Raw genomic sequence first — 19,181 nt, 5'->3', positions numbered from 1 at the left:
GCTCAGCATCACGTATCTTTATTTTCAAATTTACAATCAAAACAAACCCTCCCATCACAACGTAATTAGTTTGATATACAATACAATAATTATATATACACTTATCATTACAGGAATATTAACATAAAATCTACCAATTCATATATTATACGTCTTTCCGAGTATTCGCAACGCTATGCAAACAACTATCATACAATATGTAGTCACACCTCCATACTAAAATAAAATATAATTTCAGACATCCAAAACCTATAAGCTTTGTGTCCATTTAACAGTAAAAGTACGAATATAATAATAACTATGAACTGTGTACAAAATACACAGATTATAAATGTTACTGGTATGTGGCGCAGTGATGGCAAACTTGTGCAAGGTAAGATTTGAATATTACTCAACTACACATCTTGGTGTTCAATAGCAAGCCGCATCTAAGTTCAACAACTTGTGTTCAATTTATAAATAAGGCTGAATTTTCATCCGACGCTTAATCATGCGCCCCATTATCAAATGCTTCGAGTAGTCTACGTAGTTTGTACACAAATACAAGGTTATACAGCAGTGGATGTTGCAGACTAGCCCTACCTACCCTACTAGCGTACCGACTGATAATGAAGGCCCCTGTAACGTTAACATGGGATTATATACATAAGTAACATGATAATATTAGTTTTAATTCACCAAAATCATGCTTCGAAGCGAAATGAAATTTAATTATAGATATAAGTGCACATTAAGTCGATATAATAACTCGATTAGAATAGCATTGCATTGAGTAACAATACTACATATTAGCTGCTTAGATTATTGCAAATGAATCTGGAAATCATGTTTTGACTAAATACTTTTCCCACTACCTATCCTATACGAGTCATAGAACATTTTGTATGTTATTGTTAACACCAGAACCAGAACGAGTATCTTGCCGTTTCTGAGACTTCTAATAACAAGGCATAAGGTCTATTTTGGCGTACTTTTTGGGAACTGCCCCATTATGAATCAACGTTCCAATTCTGGCGTCAGCAATCACTTCGATGGAAAGGTTGGATAGTTGATAAAATATCGACATTCGGTAAACTAAAGATTCGTTCACATGTTAGAAGTGCAGTAAACCTATTGATAGCAGACCCACATTACGGCAGTGTCAAACAAGACTAAATAAATAAATGAGTGCGGTGACGACATGTTCACATTTGCAAACAATAATTTACATCACATTTTTATAACGAGTCGTAAACTTTCCCCTTTAGATGTTCTGAAGACTCTCATTTCATGATTTCTTTTAAAATAAATCTATTCCATAAAATTATCTAAAGACTCATTTACATATCATTGCCATAAATAAATAAGTAGAATTCATATTTCATAGTTACCGAATTAATTATGGTGTACAAAAATGACGTAAGAGCGGTTCAAAACTTACGGGGTATTCGCTCATATCATTATCAGCTTTGTAAGCTCGTGCTAGCGCGATCCTTACTGACCTGACCACTGCCAGTTCGAGCAAATACATCCGAATAAATAATAATAAAGAATTAGAATCTGCTCTAAATGTTCCGAAAGAACATGTCAATGAGTCTCTAGATGTAAAAATTAAAGCTATTATTCTAAATATTTTTGCAAATTTTACTTTATTGTGTCTGTGATAGGGAGAGCAGTTTATTTGCTTCATATTTTGCATATTTAATTATTAAACATTTAATCCGTGTCTTATAATTGCAATTATTTTGCAGAACGGGCTGTTAGTGGAATTACAGCGTTCTGACATATTTAGCTACCTTTACGATATTTAAGTATGTTTTAAATTAATCCGATAGATCATCATAGGTGTTTTAACACACTAATTTGGAAAAATCCTACAGTTTCAGTGCAATTCTCTAAGATATCGAAATGGCAAGTCACTAAAGTTAACACAATTTCAATAGCTTTGAGTATTAAGTTATACAAATCTTTAACATTACAGACTTGCTAATCCAACATTTTATACAATAACAAAATAAATGTTGACCATTTCATACTTGCAAAAGTTGTAGATAAATATATCAATTTACTACAATATCATTTAAATCTTGCTATACATTGTCGTCCCACAATATGCTACAAATTAACTTCAATCGATTCTATCAATTTCATGTGAGCTGTCGAATTCCGACCTAATTACACTGATATGACGGACTAAAATGAAATATCAACTGTCTGTTACGACGTCTCACTCCCACTTAGCCCTACTGAACTTGTCACAACAACGTAAGTAAGACGATATCTTAGCTGAGACATTCACATGTGAACAGCTCAAATACGATTACAATACAAAACATTTTATACAATCGCACCTTTTCGGGGTGGACAACTCCACCGAGAATTTCTTAAAATTACTTGGAAAGGAAATGGGGAGAATTTGGGTAGGATCGAGCAAAGTGTAAACATACCGAAACGCAGAGCGGTGTCGGAGGCAAGTCAGCGGGGAGCATCGCGCGGCCCGGGGCCGGCGGGGCCTGCCCGGCGGTCATGCGAAGATCAGCCACAGCACGAACAGGATGGCCACCCACAGGAATATCTTCGACAGGAACTGCTCCTCCTCATACTGCGCCGTGCCGCGGGGAGCTGCACCAGCGTCATACGTAAGTAACGTGCCACGGTGGGAAAATATCGATAAATGGGGCTACACTATCATAAGGTAAGTAGGAGAGTATTGGGGCATCTGGATCAAATGATGATCCAGATACCCCAATACTCTCTTTTCAAAATGAGTACTGTATTCAGAATTCTCTTTTCAATATGAGACTTCTATTCAAAAACCTTTATTCAAAGTAAGACCTCTATTCACTGAATTAAATAAATATCGTATCCAGAATTCTCTTTTCAAAATGAGACTTCTATTCAAAAACCTTTATTCAAAGTAAGACCTCTATTCACTGAATTAAATAAGTATCGTATCCAGAATTCTCTTTTCAAAATGAGACTTCTATTCAAAAACCTTTATTTAAAGTAAGACAACTATCTTAGTTACTTAGAGACCCATCTATAGTAAAAAGGTGGTCCCTCAATACTTACCTTGTCTTTTAGGTAACTTCAATTTAATATGTTTCCTGAATTGCATTCCCGTATATAATTATATCACGTTTATATATTGTACGTTATTTATGTTGCAACTGCTTACAAACAGCATTTATTTAAACAAATCGAATGAGCGGTTCATACTAACAGACAAGAGCTGTTCTATGTCTTTGGAGAGCAAAAACACAATATAGCATTTAATAAAAAGCATTTACCTAATAATGATTAATGGTTGACAATAATTATAAATGATCCAACTGGCGAGCGTTGCTAGGTGCGTTAGAATGTTTACATATTCCCGTAAAGGAAACTGAGCGCATTCCATTCTGATTCTACCCATCATAGGCCTCCGTAACTATACCAATGTATGTTTATTCATATAAAAATTGCTACTATTGAATATGATTCAATCAGGCTTAAGTTCATAAGATATGAGCAGATATATACTCAAATAGGTACCTATACATCAAACAATAGGAATTATGTTTGATAAAACGAATAGGTAATTAATTTATATACAGTTGAGTAGGTAGGTAAGTAGGTACATAAGTGAGCAATGCTTGTTTAATAATAGGTTAATCTGGTAATTAAAGACAGACATCAGTAATATTGTTTATTTATGAATTATTTACAGTTTCTTTTGAATTTTACTTATCATATCTTTTGCGCACTTGTATATATCATCGTTAAACACATTTTCAACAATATGCTGAGCGCATACATTAGCCCTACACTCACATAATTTAGAACTTTTTAAATCTTCTGCATCATAGATTTGGATCCGTATTACTTTCGATTGTAAACCCTTTGCAGGCTTTTTAATGTACGAATACAAAGTTTTGGTCCCTCGTTTTTTACTATTAGGAACTCTTTCAGGGCCGCTGCTGCTCGGTCTTTCTTCGAATTGAAAGGGTCTTTCTCTTGATGCTGCTGGAATCGGAGAGTACGATGGACTCGATCTTATTTCATCATACCGGAACGGTCTTTCCTCTCTAGGTAGTTCAAAACATTTTGACGTAGTTGTTGCGCTGCCGGTATTTGGGAGCATGATGAATCATTGATGAAAATATCACTGGAGTTCTGAAACAATACATAATTAAAATTATTATTTTAAATATCAACTGTTTCTATTCGTAAGTATACAATGGTTAAGTAGAATTATTATGTAGATATTATTTGAATAAAAGTATCAAAAATAAAAATAATGTTTGATTATTTAGAAAAGGCTGACTTACCGACATTGTAGAACGAGATATTCAACGGGAATGTGATTTCTCCAGGATTTTATTCTGGTTTTATACTTACTCGCATTTTGTTTTTTCTTGTCATTAAGGTTCAAAATTATAAAATTAAATACATAATTATACATTGTTTTAAATATACTATAGAAACGTGAGATTCAAGTTCTTATTTGGGTACTCCACGTAAGAAGTTGAAATAATGTACGCGAGCGTGCAAACCGCAGCGTTTCTGCTGATAAACATATTTCCTACCTATACATGGAAAAAGTTTATAAACTGCTTGTTTTGCGTCGATCGTGGGTAGAAGTTGCTATACATCGTTTCTACAATTGGTAGAACATCTACATAATATGCGATTTACAAACGATTGTCTGCCTGACTGAGCTACCGAAAACGCTACAATTTAAACGCTCGTATGCACCATCGCAAATAATCTTTATATGGCAGCATCTGCAGTCTCAGCATTTCTCTACTAATATTATAAAGAGGCAAGATTTGATTGTTTGTTTGTTTATTTTTTTGTTTGCCGCGAATAGGCTCCGAAACGATCAAACCGAATTCTTTCACTATTAGGTAGCTACACTAAATGCGTTGAACATAGGCTATATTTTGTCCTGGTACGGGAATTAAATCCATCGGGACGCGGGTAAAACCACGTGTGACAACTAGTTTTATTTTTGCAAGCGTGCATTTTACATATTTGGTTAGAATGACGTGATTTTAGGCCTATATAAACGGCTCCCGAATAACAACACAAATCACTCCTGAACTAAATCAGCGTGCAAGTTTAATTTTATCAAAAGTGTTAACCTATTCAATCAAATCCTCAAGAATGTAAGTACCTACCTGTATATCCTGTTATTATAATACTCATCTATTCATTCATTACATGTCCTGATATAATTATCTATTAATCTGTTATTTTTATTATATAAAAAATAATAATATTGAATGATTCTAATGAATGAACAGAATAAAATGTTTGTATAGATTCAATACAATCACAATGTAATCTATTTCTTCATTCGAACTATTCACCTTTTTCGATTATTATATTCGAACTATTTACCTGTGACTATGGTATCTGGGTACCTAATCCTTTTTTATTTTATTGATTCTAATTATTTTATCTGTATTTTTGTTCAGGTCGGGACCAACTTCTGCTGATCACCTCTTTCCCTCCGAAGACGAATATGAGGAACAACAGACACGGGTGAAACACGTGAAGGATTCGTCATCAGCGTCTTCATCTTCACGCTCCGGCGATGCTGCTAAGAGAAGCGCCAGCAAATCATCGCATCCGGACAGTAAGAAGAAGAAGCTCAAGACGATGTCGCCTACTGTTCATCCCATCAGTCCTGTTATGAAGCCCCAGAGAAGCGATATGAAGACCACGAGCCATGACTTATTTGGTAGTGACAGCGACGATGATCGTGAAGAGATAGCAGCAAGTAATTTAAAGGGTAATAAAAATAACTCCCTTATACTCCTATTTCACACGTAGGGTTGCAAACGGCTTAAGCCGGCAAACCGATGAGTTAAAACAGGGCCCTTACTACATAGAATTAAAATTTATGATGTGAAAACGATAGAACATGTCGCACCTATAAATCGGTGGCGTCATTCAATTATTTCAATAAAAAATCGCACTGAAAATAATACGCCAGCATGGGCTCGGCTTAAAGACTTTATTGACGAGACCAGGCGGGAGTTTAAGAACTGTCCTTTAGAGTTTGTAAGCAGTTACTATTAACGTTTCTTTATATTTACGATTTTTTTTTTTCTATTTACAAAAAAAACTTTAAAAATACTTATAAATGTAATAGGTACATGTAATCTTATATTTCTTTTATTGCTGTTTATTTTTAAATGATGACTGACTTGAAATGCTTTCATGTCAATAATGTAATCAATCAGTATTTACTCAATTACTTAGTTTGTAATTACAATTTATTCACGTATAAAAAATACATTTAGATCTATTATTGTTTTATTTTACAGCACCTCGAGTATCTTCCTCGCGGAAGATTGAAAAAGAATCCGGAATTGATATCAATGAACCTAATAATGAATTAATAGAAAAAGATATTGATATCCATAATCCTAGTAATGAATTAATAGAAAAAGAAATTGATATCCATGATCCTAACAATGAATTAATAATATGCAAAAAATGTCAGATTGAATTACCGAAAACTGAATTGAAATATCATTTAAGAACTAATGTACATAAGTCAAATAGTTTAGTTCAAAGCCATTTTAACAATATCTTTGTAATTGCAAGTGCTTTCAAAACAGAATCATAACATATCGTTTAAACCCTGCACAAGGTGTTGAATACTGTACACCCGAAGCATTCTTGTGTGAGAATACGAACGATGTCCTGAAACTTATACATATGTCTTTATTGAAGAATACTTGTGTCAAGATTAACTTCGAGTTGTTTGCCCACTTTGTGTTACCAAAAACAAGTGAGCAACAACTTAAGTCGTTTAATACGAAATATAAAGTTATTTGTAATAACACGATTTTAAGTGACTTCTATTCGAATGCTATTGAACTTTTAAAATGCAAAATGTCAGAATTCGAACACAAAGAATCTGGATGGTCTTTTAAATCAGTGAGCCATCTTGAAATCAATGTTAATAAATATTGTCCTATGAGAGGTGGTACTTACCTTGAATTACCAAAAACTTAAAACTCGAAAAGTTGTATTAATATTCAAAATAATGACAATTGCTGCTTTTTATGGAGTGTAGTAGCTTCATTATATCCCGTTAAGAAGAATGTATGCAGGACTAATTCGTATCCACATTACAGTTCTATATTTAATATTGAAGGGATGTCTTTCCCTGTTTCATATGAAGACATAAAATTATTTGAGACCAACAATAATATAAGTATCAATGTCTATGGAGTAGAAAATAAGAGCGAAACAGTAACCGGCCCTCTATATTTAACAAACAAAAGAAGATCTATACATGTAAATTTGTTATATTTAGAAAGAAAAGGAATGAGTCATTACTGTCTTATCAAAGACCTGGCACGTTTAGTACGAGGACAAGTAACAAATCATAAAGGTAATTTTTTTCTGTGTGAGTCATGTTTACAATTTTATAGCTGTGAAACTAAGTATAGATCTCATATCTGTTCTAAAACTTTATCAATTTTACCTGATAAAAATAGTAAACTGGGTTTCAAGAATTATGAACGAAAACAAAAAATCAACTATGTAATTTACGCAGACTTTGAAAGTCTATTGGTAAATTGTTTCGAAAAGAAATCTGAAAACACACATAATTTAAAAAAACACCAACCTTCATGTTTTGCATATTACATATGTTGTTCACATGATCCCCGCCAAAATAGATATGTAACATATAGAGGTCTAGATTGTGTGGAGGTATTTATCACTAGATTAATAGAAGATGTGAAGAAAATAAATGATATATTATTAATTAAAAAACAAATGATACCTTTAACTAAAAGAACAAACCCAATATAACAATGCAAGTACTTGTCATATTTGTGATCGCTTGTTACTCGACGATAAAGTGCGTGACCACGATCATGTGACAGGAAAGTATAGAGGACCTGCACATACTCAATGTAATCTAATGTTTAGAGTATGTCCATTTATACCTGTAATTTTTCATAATTTATCGAATTATGATTCCCATCTTTTTATAAAAGAATTAGCAAAACATAAAGGTCATATTAAAATAATACCCAAAACTAAAGAAAAATATTTAACCATTACTAAATACATAGATCATGATAATAGTAACCGTCCTGTACAAATTAAATTTATTGATTCGTTTCAGTTTCTAAGCTCAAGTTTAGATGCACTAAGCAAAAGTTTGACAGATAAAGATTTTTTGCATTTATCAACGGAAATGAGAAATGATAATTTAATATATTTGCTCAAAACTAAAGGTATTTATCCTTATGATTACATGAATACTTGGAAAAAGTATGAAGAAACAAAACTTCCTCCGAAAGAATTCTTTTATAACACATTGAAAATGGAGCATATTACCGATGAAGAATATAAGCATGCAAAACTGTATGGGATGCATTTAAAATAACAACTATTGGCGAGTATACTGATCTATACCTGAAATGTGATGTTTTATTATTGTGCGATATATTTGAAAATTTCAGAAATATAAGTTTAAAATATTATAAATTAGATCCTGCCTACTACGTAACTGCACCTAGTTTAAGCTGGGATGCTATGCTGCTCTATACACAGGTTGAGCTTGATTTAATAGATGACTTAGAAATGTATCAAATGCTAGAGAAGGGCATACGCGGTGGTCTAGCACAGTGCTCATTACGTCATGCGAAGGCTAACAATAAATATTTGCCAGAATTTAATGATCTAGAACCTTCTAGTTATTTGATATATCTCGATTGCAATAATCTGTATGGTTACGCAATGACTAAAAGTTCCCAATTACAGAGTTTCGTTTTCTAAATCAGAAGGAAGTTAATTGCTTTGATGTAATGAGTATATCGGATGAAAGTCAATATGGTTTTATATTAGAAGTAGATCTCGAATATCCCGAGCACGTACATGATTTTCATAGTGATTTACCTTTTGCTCCTGAAAAGTTTATACCACCAGGGGGAAAGACAGCTAAACTTATAGCTAATTTATATGATAAATTTAATTATGTAATTCATTACACTCATTTACAGGAATGTTTGAAAAACGGACTTGTTTTAAGAAAAATCCACCGTATTCTAACATTTAGACAAGAAGAATATTTAAAAAAATATATTGATTTAAACACTAGCCTGCGTCAAGCATCCACAACTACATTCGAGAAAGATTTTTTCAAGCTTTTAAATAATTCTATTTTCGGTAAAACGATTGAAAATAAACGAAAACAAGTAGATATTAAATTAGCGACAAAATGGGTTGATGTAGATAATATTACAAATAAGCAACATGGTGCTGAAAAGCTAATTTGTAAACCTAATTTTAAATCTGTATCTGTATTTTCAGAAAATTTAGTAGCAGTTCAGCTAAAACCCGAGAAAATTTTTTTAGACAGACCAATTTATATAGGCTTCAGTGTTTTAGAATATGCTAAATTACATCTTTATCAGTATCATTATAATATGAAAAAGAAATACATGAATAATATAAGACTTTGTTACACAGACACTGACAGTCTACTCTATTTAATATATACAAAAGATATTTACAGTGATATAAAAAATAATTTAAAAGATTTTGACACAAGTAATTTTCATTTAGATAATCCTTATTTAATACCACGAATAAATGAAAAAGTTCCTGGACTCTTTAAAGATGAACTAGGTGGTGACGTGATCACTGAATTCACTGGCTTAAGAGCGAAACTTTACTGTTTGCTATCTTCCAAAGTACAAATAAAAAAAGCAAAAGGTATTTCAAAATCAGTTACAAATAGACTAGATATATCGCATTACAATAAGGCATTATTTCATAATGAGAGTAAATCATGTAAAATGAATATGATTAGGTCAATCAAGCATGTATTATACACACAAGAAGTGAACAAAGTGGTGATGAACAAAAACGATGATAAACGATACATACTCCCAAATCAAATTGAGACATTACCTTGGGGTCACTATAAAACTCTATTTTAGTTAATGTATTATAGTTTTAGTATTGTGTATTAATAGTTTTAGTATAATGTATTAAATACTAATATTGTATTTTATAATAACTGTACTTTAATTATAAGTAAAATATACGTATGCTACTTACTCTTTGTTGATTTTTATTTGTTGATAACCTGTAAACATATAAATAGACTAGTAACGTTATTTTGCCTCACTTTTCACAATGAAGTTCATCAAGCAACCCCAGACTTTAGAAATTAGTAATATAAAGTTAGAAAATCAATCACACAAAATAAAACACAGTGCACTTTTGCCTAATACAATCAGATGTATAATATGTGGTCCATCTAACTGCGGGAAAACGAATGTAATGCTCAATTTAATATTGCATGAAAACGGTTTGAAATTCAAGCATATATATTTATACTCTAAGACAGCTTTCCAGCCAAAGTATTGTTTTCTAAAACAAGTTATGAAGAATGTTCCTAGTGCTAAATTCTCGGTCTTCAATGATAATAAAGAAATAATACATCCCAATAATGCTTTAGCTAACTCATTAATGATTTTTGATGACGTTGCATGTGAAAAACAAGTTAACATTCGTAATTATTTTGCAATGGGAAGGCATAAACACATAGATTGTTTTATTTATCACAAACCTATTCCAAAATACCTAAACAACTAATACGAGACAACGTTAATCTTATAATTATCTTCAGACAGGACGAGAAAAATTTAAAACATATTTACAATGAGCATGTAAATACGGATATGGAGTGGTTAAAATTTAAAAAACTTTGCTCTATGATATGGCAGGATCGGTTTGATTTTTTATTAATAAATAAAGATTGCGCTCTTAATAAAGGAAGATACAGACAAGGCTTCGATACATTTATATGCCTTTAGAATATGCATATATACCCGCGCAATGGAAAAACATATCAATCGACTTCCAATAGCTGTAATAACAGTTGCGTATGATTGAAAATCAAACGATGGATATTAATATTAAGGAACAATTAATAAAATCAGCAGATACTATAAAAAATAAAATAAAAATATTACAAGATGAAGAAGATAACGCTAATTTAAAATTTAAAAAGGCGTTTAAACCAATAACCGATCCCTTGGAAACTTTAGTTAAAGTGAATGATAAAGATATAAAGATATTTGACATTTCTAAAGATGAAAACAATACATTTGGAAAACTCAGCTCATCTCTAGATTATGAAAGTTTTAAAGAATTTATAAAACAGACCATAGTGCACATTCTGAATATAAAGACACTCTATCAAGAAATCATGTAAAAAAGTCCACCGATTCACTAATTTCACTGAACAAAGAAGATATGATGGAAATTTATGAGAATAACATAAATGTACCATTTGGGATACGTAGTGAAAACAAAAATCTTATGATGGGAAATTCTAAGGTAACACTTTCTCTTTCAAATAACGTCAATGATTCACAAAAAACAAATATAGTCACTATAAACAATAAGCATTATGAATTAACACCAGGTTTAAAGAACTTTTGCTACGCAATAAACCCAACCTAAGTTTGGTAACTGAAGTAGATAAAATTGTCTACAAAGATATGCTTCATAATACACATGCACACAAACGAGACTTTCACTCAAATGGTCAAATAAAGGAGACAAAAGTTTGAAATATCGTCAAATTATCAAACCTTTATTTTCACAACAAAATGATGTTCAAGTAGAAGAGCAGGTAATGCAACCAAAAAGTGGTGGCAACTTACCAACCTTAAAAAAATATAAAAGCAATACAGATTATGTTTATTGGGATGACCCTAATGAATTAATTGAAAGATTGAAACTCCTGATTTCTTCAAAACATGCTGGTCATACAAATCATGACAATGAAATTCTATCCATAGTAGAAGAGTTAAAAGAGGCTGGTATTATAAAAGAATAATAAGCTTTGAAATATTCTCAGTTACTTACTTTTACGGAAGATGAATGAACATGTACATGTTAATTATATTCACACAGAACAAACATCAGTCAGAGCTGATAGTAGCGTAAATATTGAGCGAATTGAAAACACTATTGAGGAATCTAGTAGAAATAAAATTATTACTGAAGAGCAATTTATTTTAAAAGTTGATGGTGCTTTTAAAAAAATTGAAGAATTGAAGAAACTAATTTTAAATTTAGACTATAGGATAAGAAATGTTGAAAAAGTATTGAGTTAAAAGAAATAGCAGGAAAATTAAACAAGCATTATGAGCAAAGTAGACGTCATAAATGAAATTCATAAATGTGCAAGAATTAACTTTCCGAGAAGGCAGGTCATACTTAAAGATATTGATGATCTTTGGCAAGCTGATTTGATGGATATGCAAGCAATTTCGAAAGTGAATAGTGGTTATAAATATATACTGGTAATCATTGACACCTTTTCAAAATACGCTTGGGCAATTCCTCTGAAACGAAAGAATAAGCAACAGGTATCAGAAGAGTTTAAAGCTCTATTAGCTAAAGGACGTGTTCCAAAAAATTTGCAAACAGATCTAGGAAAAGAATTTTATAATGATAAATTCAAAAATATTGTGAGAAAGTATAAAATCAACCATTATTCTACATATTCCACTAAAAAAGCCTCAATCGTTGAAAGATTAATAAGAACTTTGAAGAATAAACTATACAAAGAATTTAGTCTTAACGGAAATTATAATTGGTATAATGGAACACTCGACAAAAAAGTAAATGAGTACAATAACGCTACTCATAGAACTATTGGACAATCACCAGCTTCTGTAAACCATATCAATAAAAGGAACATATTGCGGAGATACATTCACCTAGCAGAATGTAGGAAGAAAACAACGGGTAGGAAATTTAACATCGGTGACTTTGTTAGAATAAGTAAATACAAAGGATGTTTTGATAAAGGATATTACCCAAACTGGTCCACAGAAATATTCAAGATTAAAAAAATACAAGAAACGAATCCAAGGACTTATTTGTTAGAAGATGCAAGATGTCGTCCTATACTAGGAGCTTTTATCCACAAGAACTTCAGAAAACCAACCATCCTGATGTATACTTAGTTGAAAAGGTTTTAAAACGAAAAGGAAACCAGGTATATGTTAAATGGCTCGGACTTCCTCCTAGTGAAAACAGCTGGATCGATAAAACAAATGTATTATAAGTATACTTAAGTGAAAAAAATAAATAATTCTAAACTGTATTTAAGGAAATACATATATGATTACTATTCATTACGGATTTGCTCTTTAAACAACTAAGTCCTGTATTTGTTTCGAATAAAATTAAATTGCATTGCTATTTCTTTGGAGAAAATTAAAGAAATAACAATGAAAATAAGACGAAGTGACATAGCAAACAAAAGTAAGCAAACAACCTCAAATAAACTCACCAGTCAAACAAGATCAGGAGCTGGTTTTAAGAAAACTCTTAAAAAAGTTGTTTCTCATACTAAAAAGCATATAAAAAAAATTAAACCTTCATGTAAGAAAGCATTGATGGAATTAGCTTACACAGCAGCTAAAGACTTTGCATCCGATTTTCCGATAAAATTACCCAGGATAATTCCAGTACCAAAAACTGGTGGATTTCTTCCGTTAGTACCGATATTTGCTGGATTATCTGCTGCAGGCAGTTTGGCAGGAGGTGCTGCTGGGATTGTAAAAGCTATTAATGCATATAAAATAGCCAAGAAACAATTAGCCGAATCGGAACGACACAACAAGGAAATGGAAACGTTATTGATTGGAAGAGGGTTACACCTCAAACCTTACAAAGATGGTTTAGGGATTTATGTCACAAAGAAAAAACTAAACTCTCGGCTACCCAATAGAGCTTTAACCAATATTGATATAATTAAGCATTCAAATAATATTCCATTCTTCCGAGGTGTATTTATGAGAGATAAATTACCGGATAAAGTTTCATCAATAGAATGCGGAGTGATCAATCTTGACTCTTCTAAAACACCGGTACTCATTGGGTAGCCTATGGCAAAATAAATGACTACATAGAATATTTCGACAGTTATGGTAACTTAAAACCTCCTAAAGAATTTATGAAGTACATAGGAAAGAAAAATATTCAGTATAATTATGAAAACATACAGCGTGATCACTTGTACAATTGTGGACACTTGTGTCTAAAATTTCTGAAATCATTTTGGAAAAGTAATAAAATATCGTAACCTAATTAAAGGTCTTTTATTATTCTATATTACAAAATTATTTATACCCTTGTAACTCACACTAATTATAAAATACTTATTTCTTTAATCATCTTCGCATTCTAAGGATGTAAGTGATGACAAGCACTAGTCGTGTTATTTGAATTATTTAAGATACCTAATCTCTTTTGTAAATTTAGAATAAAATGTTGGTCTTCTATAAAACAACTAATGTGAGAGGAAAATGTAATATTTCCCTTCCTATCTTCAAAGAAGAGAGACGTCTCAAAACGATAAAAATAAAAAAGATTACAAAAGAAAATAAACAATTTCTACGAGATATTGGATTAAAATTAAATTAAAAAATGCTGCAAATAATGGATTTACCACAACATGACAACTCTATTGAGAGCTATGAGATCCATAGCTACAATCCATATACTACCAGTTTTAAAGAAAATGATGAAATCAGAATACCCATTCACCAACAAGATTTGTACTTATTACCATCAGGAAGTTCCATTTATATAGAAGGGTATGCAAGTGTATCTAGTAAAGATCCTGCAGGAAAAATAGTTAAAAAGGATGTTGTTTTTATAAACAACCCCATGTCATATTTGTTTCAAGATATTAGGTACGAATTGAATGGTGTTGAAATCGATCGTATTAAAAATGCTGGTATTACAACAACCTTAAAATCATATGTCTCAATGAATGAAGGTGAAAGTAAAGCTGCTGCAGTTTGGGGATGGAACTTAAATGGTACAAAACTAGAAAATGGATATTTTAGTGCTATTGTACCATTAAATAGAATACTGGGATTTGCAGAAGACTATGACAAAATTATTATCAATTGTAAACATGAACTTATATTACAACGAAGTAGCTCCGCATTATGCTGTGTGCTTACAGAAAAAAATGATAACGTAGAAATCGACATACAGAAAATACAGTGGCGTGTGCCGCATATTAAAGTTTCAGATCGTAATAAATTATTATTGCTCAAGAGCCTAGAGAGAGATCGTTCCATACAGATAGCATTTAGAAATTGGGATTTGTATGAATATCCATTGCTGCCACGAACAACGAAACATTCATGGTCAGTTAAGACTACTTCCCAGCTAGAGAAACCCAGGTTTGTGATATTTGGTTTGCAAACGAACCGAAAAGCAAACAAAAATAGAAGCTCTGCCTTATTTGATCATTGCAATGTAAGCAATATTAAATTGTTTCTAAACTCGCAATACTATCCGTATGACTCTCTTAATCTGAAATTTCATGAAGGCAAATATAGTATATTATATGAGATGTTTACTAATTTTCGTCAGTCTTACTACAACTTAGGCGTTGATCCGTTGCTGAGCTTAAATCAATTCAAAGAAATAGCTCCAGTTTTGTGATTGATTGCTCAAGACAGAACGATTCACTTAAAACGGGACCAGTTGACGTGAGAATAGAAGTTGAATGTTCTGAAGATATTCCAGATAATACATCTGCCTATTGTTTAATTATAAACGATCGACTTTACGAATACAGACCTTTAAGTAATATTGTGAGAAAACTATCATGAATGTTATCGTTGACGTCCAAGGGTTTAAAACTGAAGGAAACAATTTTATTCCAAAAGAAATAGCAATAATGTGCAAAGGACGCATTCAGGTTTTATTGATAAAACCACCTCAACCGTTTTATACTTTGTCTAAAAGAACGATCGCGAATAGCTTGGATAGAAAAAACAAAGGAATAAACTGGAACGAGGGCTTCGTACCATATTTTAACTATAAAGCTAATTTCGGTAATTTTTAAAAATAAATCTGTGTATACTAAAGGTAGTGAAAAGTGGTATGGTTAAAAGATATCTTAGAAATAGATAATGTACATAATTTAGAGAGTAAAAAATGTCCTAGTTTAGAAACATTGTATAACACTTATTCAACTTCTCCAGATATTGTATGTTGTTTACATCATAACAATATATGTGCTTTAAGAAATGTATTTTGTTTAAATAAGTGGTGTGTAGAAAATAAAGTCTTTATTTAAGAACTCTATTAACATAAATAAATCATCATCTTACATTAGTTTCTAGTTTTATTTCCGGAACACCTATGATTTTAACATCAAATAATGTTATTTGCTTTCCAAAGACATAGAACAGCTCTTGTCTGTTAGTATGAACCGCTCATTCGATTTGTCTAAATAAATGCTGTTTGTAAGCAGTTGCAACATAAATAACGTACAATATATAAACGTGATATAATTATATACGGGAATGCAATTCAGGAAACATATTAAATTGAAGTTACCTAAAAGACAAGGTAAGTATTGAGGGACCACCTTTTTACTATAGATGGGTCTCTAAGTAACTAAGATAGTTGTCTTACTTTAAATAAAGGTTTTTGAATAGAAGTCTCATTCTGAATAGAGAATTCTGAATACAGTACTTATTTAGTTTAGTGAATAGAGGTCTTACTTTGAATAAAGGTTTTTGAATAGAAGTCTCATTTTGAAAAGAGAATTCTGGATACGATACTTATTTAATTCAGTGAATAGAGGTCTTACTTTGAATAAAGGTTTTTGAATAGAAGTCTCATTTTGAAAAGAGAATTCTGGATACGATACTTATTTAATTCAGTGAATAGAGGTCTTACTTTGAATAAAGGTTTTTGAATAGAAGTCTCGTTTTGAATAGAAAATTCTGAATACAGTACTCATTTTGAAAAGAGAGTATTGGGGTATCTGGATCATCATTTGATCCAGATGCCCCAATACTCTCCTACTAAGGTATATCATTATTTCATAAATAAACTTGGAGGTTACAAAGTCGGACTCAAACTCGGCGAGGTATCAAAGACTCGTAACCAGCAAAACGTACAACTTTTGTGACGTGGTTATTCGTTAGTTTACATCTTTATTCTGTAGTAGCAGAGCGTTACGAATCTACACATAAACAACAACTTATTTAGGTTTAAATTGGTGCATACATACCGGCACTGGGTCTGGGATCACCGAAGTTGAAGGTGGACGTGAACACACCGAAGGGGAAGGCGCCGATGCCGAAAGACATGTGGAAGCCCTCGCCGAACCCGAAGCCGGGGAAGCCGGTCGTGTTCTCGGGCTCCGTGCGCTGCCCCGCCGGCCGCGGTGGCACCTGCATACGTCATGCTCATCACAGTCATCACTATTGCATACATTCCATTCAAATAACGAGAATGCGTTAATCTTTGTTTTATCACAATAGTCTTAAAATGTAAACATAGGTACTTACACCTCCTAAAAATAAAGTAACTAGTAGTTAGTAATTCTGCCCAACTAACCTTATTCCTAGGATCCTCCTGTTTAGTGTTGCCCCTGCCGTACAGCGGGATCACTTTGTCGCGACTGATGGCCGCCTTGCACACGGGGCACACCTGCCGGCTCGGCCGCGTCTCCAGCCACTGGTGCAAACATGGCCAACTGCAAACATATACGTAAAATATAATATAGGCTTACTTCCTGCTTTGAAACCTGAAAGTTAAAATATATCTATATTCCACTGAGTTTGAAGTAGTTGCAACAGAACCAATCAAAATTTGGTTGATCAGCGTTCTATTGTACCAGGCATTCAAATAGAGTTAGTTCACTATTATTTTTTAAATGGTATGTTTTAAATTTAGCCTTGTCAAAAATAGTATATTAAAACAAAAAACAATGTAACAACTTTCCAAATAAGTTGTTCAGTACAAATGTCAACAACCCCACTATATTGGTATGACTTGATTGTAATGTAGATTTATTTATTTTTAGCGTTTTCATTAATGTTAACCAGGTATATAAGTAACTGTGGAGCAGCTTTGTACTTAATAGTATATATTTTAATTCTTACTCTAAGTATGTCAACCTCTATCGGAATAATTTCCTCTATTTGTACCATATATGACAACACACTGACAAACATAATTTGTATCTTTACAACCTTATCTTGGCCTCATAATTTTGGTTTTTATTTCCCTATTTGTAAGTAAAAATAAAACTTAAAAGAGATCGAATAAAATAAGTACCTAGAGTGAAGGAAGGTCATCTTCACCTTACAAAATAAATGGCTAATGAATATTTAAGTTTTTCATATAAATGTTGTGATTGTAAAAGACAGTGAATGCTTTGCATAAATATCTTACTTTACTAGCTGAATATTTTGTAGGACAGTTCAGAAATCATCTTAGATAAAAATGAAAACCAATCAGACAGTATAATTGTTTTAGTAGGTAGGTACAACTTTGTTTGTTATGTAAAAAATGTAATTGTTTATATGAAGAGTTTCACTAAAAAGGAACCATGAACACCATGAAATCCACTGACCATGAAATATGACTACCTACTCTACTGACACAAAAAAAATAATGAACACATATAACATACAAATTGTGAAATTGTGTGGTAGTATTTTTTGTCTATATTGTGTGCTACTTCCAGATATTAGCACATTCATACTTACTAAACATTTTACTATTTAAGGTTTTTGTATCATTTAAGTATAGGTCGTACCAGAACAGGTGTCCGCACATGCTGACGACGGCGTCCCGAGCCGTGTCCAGGCAGATGTTGCATTCCAACATACGCTCATCATGTTTGTCTTCCTCCCCGTCAGCATTGCCTCCCGGCGCTGACGCGCTCGCCCGCGCTTCGCTCGTCTCCGGCATCGCCCTGTCCAACAAAACACTGCACAACAGACTGATCACGTCAATTACACATAAATATTCAACATAAATCCTTATCACTACCAATGACGTTCCCAGTGTGACACGACAAAACTTCACTCGAGCTTATAGAAAACGGTATTGGAGAACTTTTACTATCAGTTCTAACAAGAAAATCACCTGATACTGTTAAATTTGAAATAATACCCAGCTTTTTCTCACAGAAAATTATAAAAATAAATAAATCACATCCCCAATCCCGTGGTTTGATGATCTGTCATTTTTTTGTCATAGACTATAGAGAAACTGTCACTGCATCTATTTTGACTGTGTTTAGGTGACGACGTGGCTTTTTAAAACTTTAGTTTGTTGTGTTTTTCATTGAATAGACTGAATATTAAAGAAATTCCTGT

General features: G+C 32.3%; 1 protein-coding gene across 2 annotated transcripts; it reads right to left on the bottom strand.

Annotated features, from left to right (window-relative positions):
* Nucleotides 1-2: 2 nt before the first annotated feature.
* LOC110374857 (E3 ubiquitin-protein ligase RNF185) lies at nt 3-19,094 on the bottom strand. 2 transcript variants are annotated; one of them, XM_021332755.3, is made up of 5 exons: nt 18,949-19,094; nt 18,617-18,775; nt 17,410-17,548; nt 17,081-17,243; nt 3-2,601 (listed from the first exon to the last, which is right to left on the bottom strand). In XM_021332755.3, the coding sequence occupies exons 2-5, from the start codon at nt 18,769-18,771 to the stop codon at nt 2,504-2,506; spliced, it is 555 nt and encodes a 184-aa protein (XP_021188430.1). In that variant the 5' UTR covers nt 18,772-18,775; nt 18,949-19,094; the 3' UTR covers nt 3-2,503. The 2 variants fall into 2 exon arrangements, with proteins under 2 accessions (XP_021188430.1, XP_021188429.1); XM_021332754.3 differs by having other exon boundaries at nt 18,853-19,072.
* Nucleotides 19,095-19,181: the final 87 nt, after the last annotated feature.

Source organism: Helicoverpa armigera, chromosome 9 (genome assembly GCF_030705265.1).
Source record: "Helicoverpa armigera isolate CAAS_96S chromosome 9, ASM3070526v1, whole genome shotgun sequence".
Lineage (NCBI taxonomy): Eukaryota > Metazoa > Arthropoda > Insecta > Lepidoptera > Noctuidae > Helicoverpa > Helicoverpa armigera.
The sequence above is the reverse complement of the archived record's forward strand: the minus strand, read 5'-3'. Positions and strand labels throughout refer to the sequence as shown.

Bases quoted from the DNA above. Each gene is read 5' to 3' on its own strand.
- LOC110374857 (XM_021332755.3), bottom strand. From the start codon at position 18,771: ATGCCGGAGACGAGCGAAGCGCGGGCGAGCGCGTCAGCGCCGGGAGGC. The intron at 17,244-17,409 runs GTTAGTTGGGCA...TGACGTATGCAG, and splicing joins AGGAGGATCCTAGGAATAAG to GTGCCACCGCGGCCGGCGGG. The intron at 2,602-17,080 runs GTATGTATGCAC...ACGCTGGTGCAG, and splicing joins TGATCCCAGACCCAGTGCCG to CTCCCCGCGGCACGGCGCAG.